The sequence below is a fragment of the Corvus brachyrhynchos genome, unplaced genomic scaffold, assembly GCF_000691975.1.
Source record: "Corvus brachyrhynchos isolate BGI_N302 unplaced genomic scaffold, ASM69197v1 scaffold309, whole genome shotgun sequence".
In the NCBI taxonomy this organism is placed as follows: Eukaryota; Metazoa; Chordata; class Aves; order Passeriformes; family Corvidae; genus Corvus; species Corvus brachyrhynchos.
The window spans coordinates 178,984-179,436 of record NW_008240227.1 but is presented as its reverse complement, the minus strand read 5'-3'; the positions used below and the strand labels follow the sequence as shown (position 1 = coordinate 179,436).

Genomic DNA, 453 nt, shown 5'->3' with positions numbered 1-453 from the left:
TCCCAGGGTGCTCCAAGCCCCAATGTCCAGCCTGGCCTTGGGCACTGCCAGGGATCCAGGGGCAGCCACAGCCGCTCTGGGAATTCCGCCACAGCCCCTCCGCACCCTCACAGGGAGCAATTCCTTCCCCATATCCCACCTATCCCCCCCCTCTGGAGGTGGGGAGCCATTCCCTGTGTCCTGTCACCCCCAAGTCCCTCTCCAGCTCTCCTGGAGCCCCTTTAGGCTCTGAGCTCTCCCCGCATCCTTCCCTTCTCCAGGTGAACACCCCCAGCTCTCCCAGCCTGGCTCCAGAGGGTCTCCACCCTCGGAGCAGCTCCGTGGCCTCCCTCCAGCAGCTCCAGCTCCTTCCTGCCCCTCCCCGGCTGTCCCTGGGATGTGGAATGACCGTTCCCTGTGCTCCCCTCCCGCAGGCCGTGCTGTACGTGGGCTCCAGCAGCCGCGTCCTGGAGC

The 453-nt window shown here is 66.7% G+C and overlaps 1 protein-coding gene across 1 annotated transcript in view; it reads left to right on the top strand.

Annotated features, from left to right (window-relative positions):
• Nucleotides 1-453, top strand: part of SEMA7A (semaphorin 7A (John Milton Hagen blood group)) — a 33,525-nt gene that overhangs the window by 18,883 nt on the left and 14,189 nt on the right. Inside the window, 1 exon segment of the mRNA XM_008641973.2 lies at nt 414-451. Within this exon segment, the coding sequence (XP_008640195.2) occupies nt 414-451 (38 nt within the window).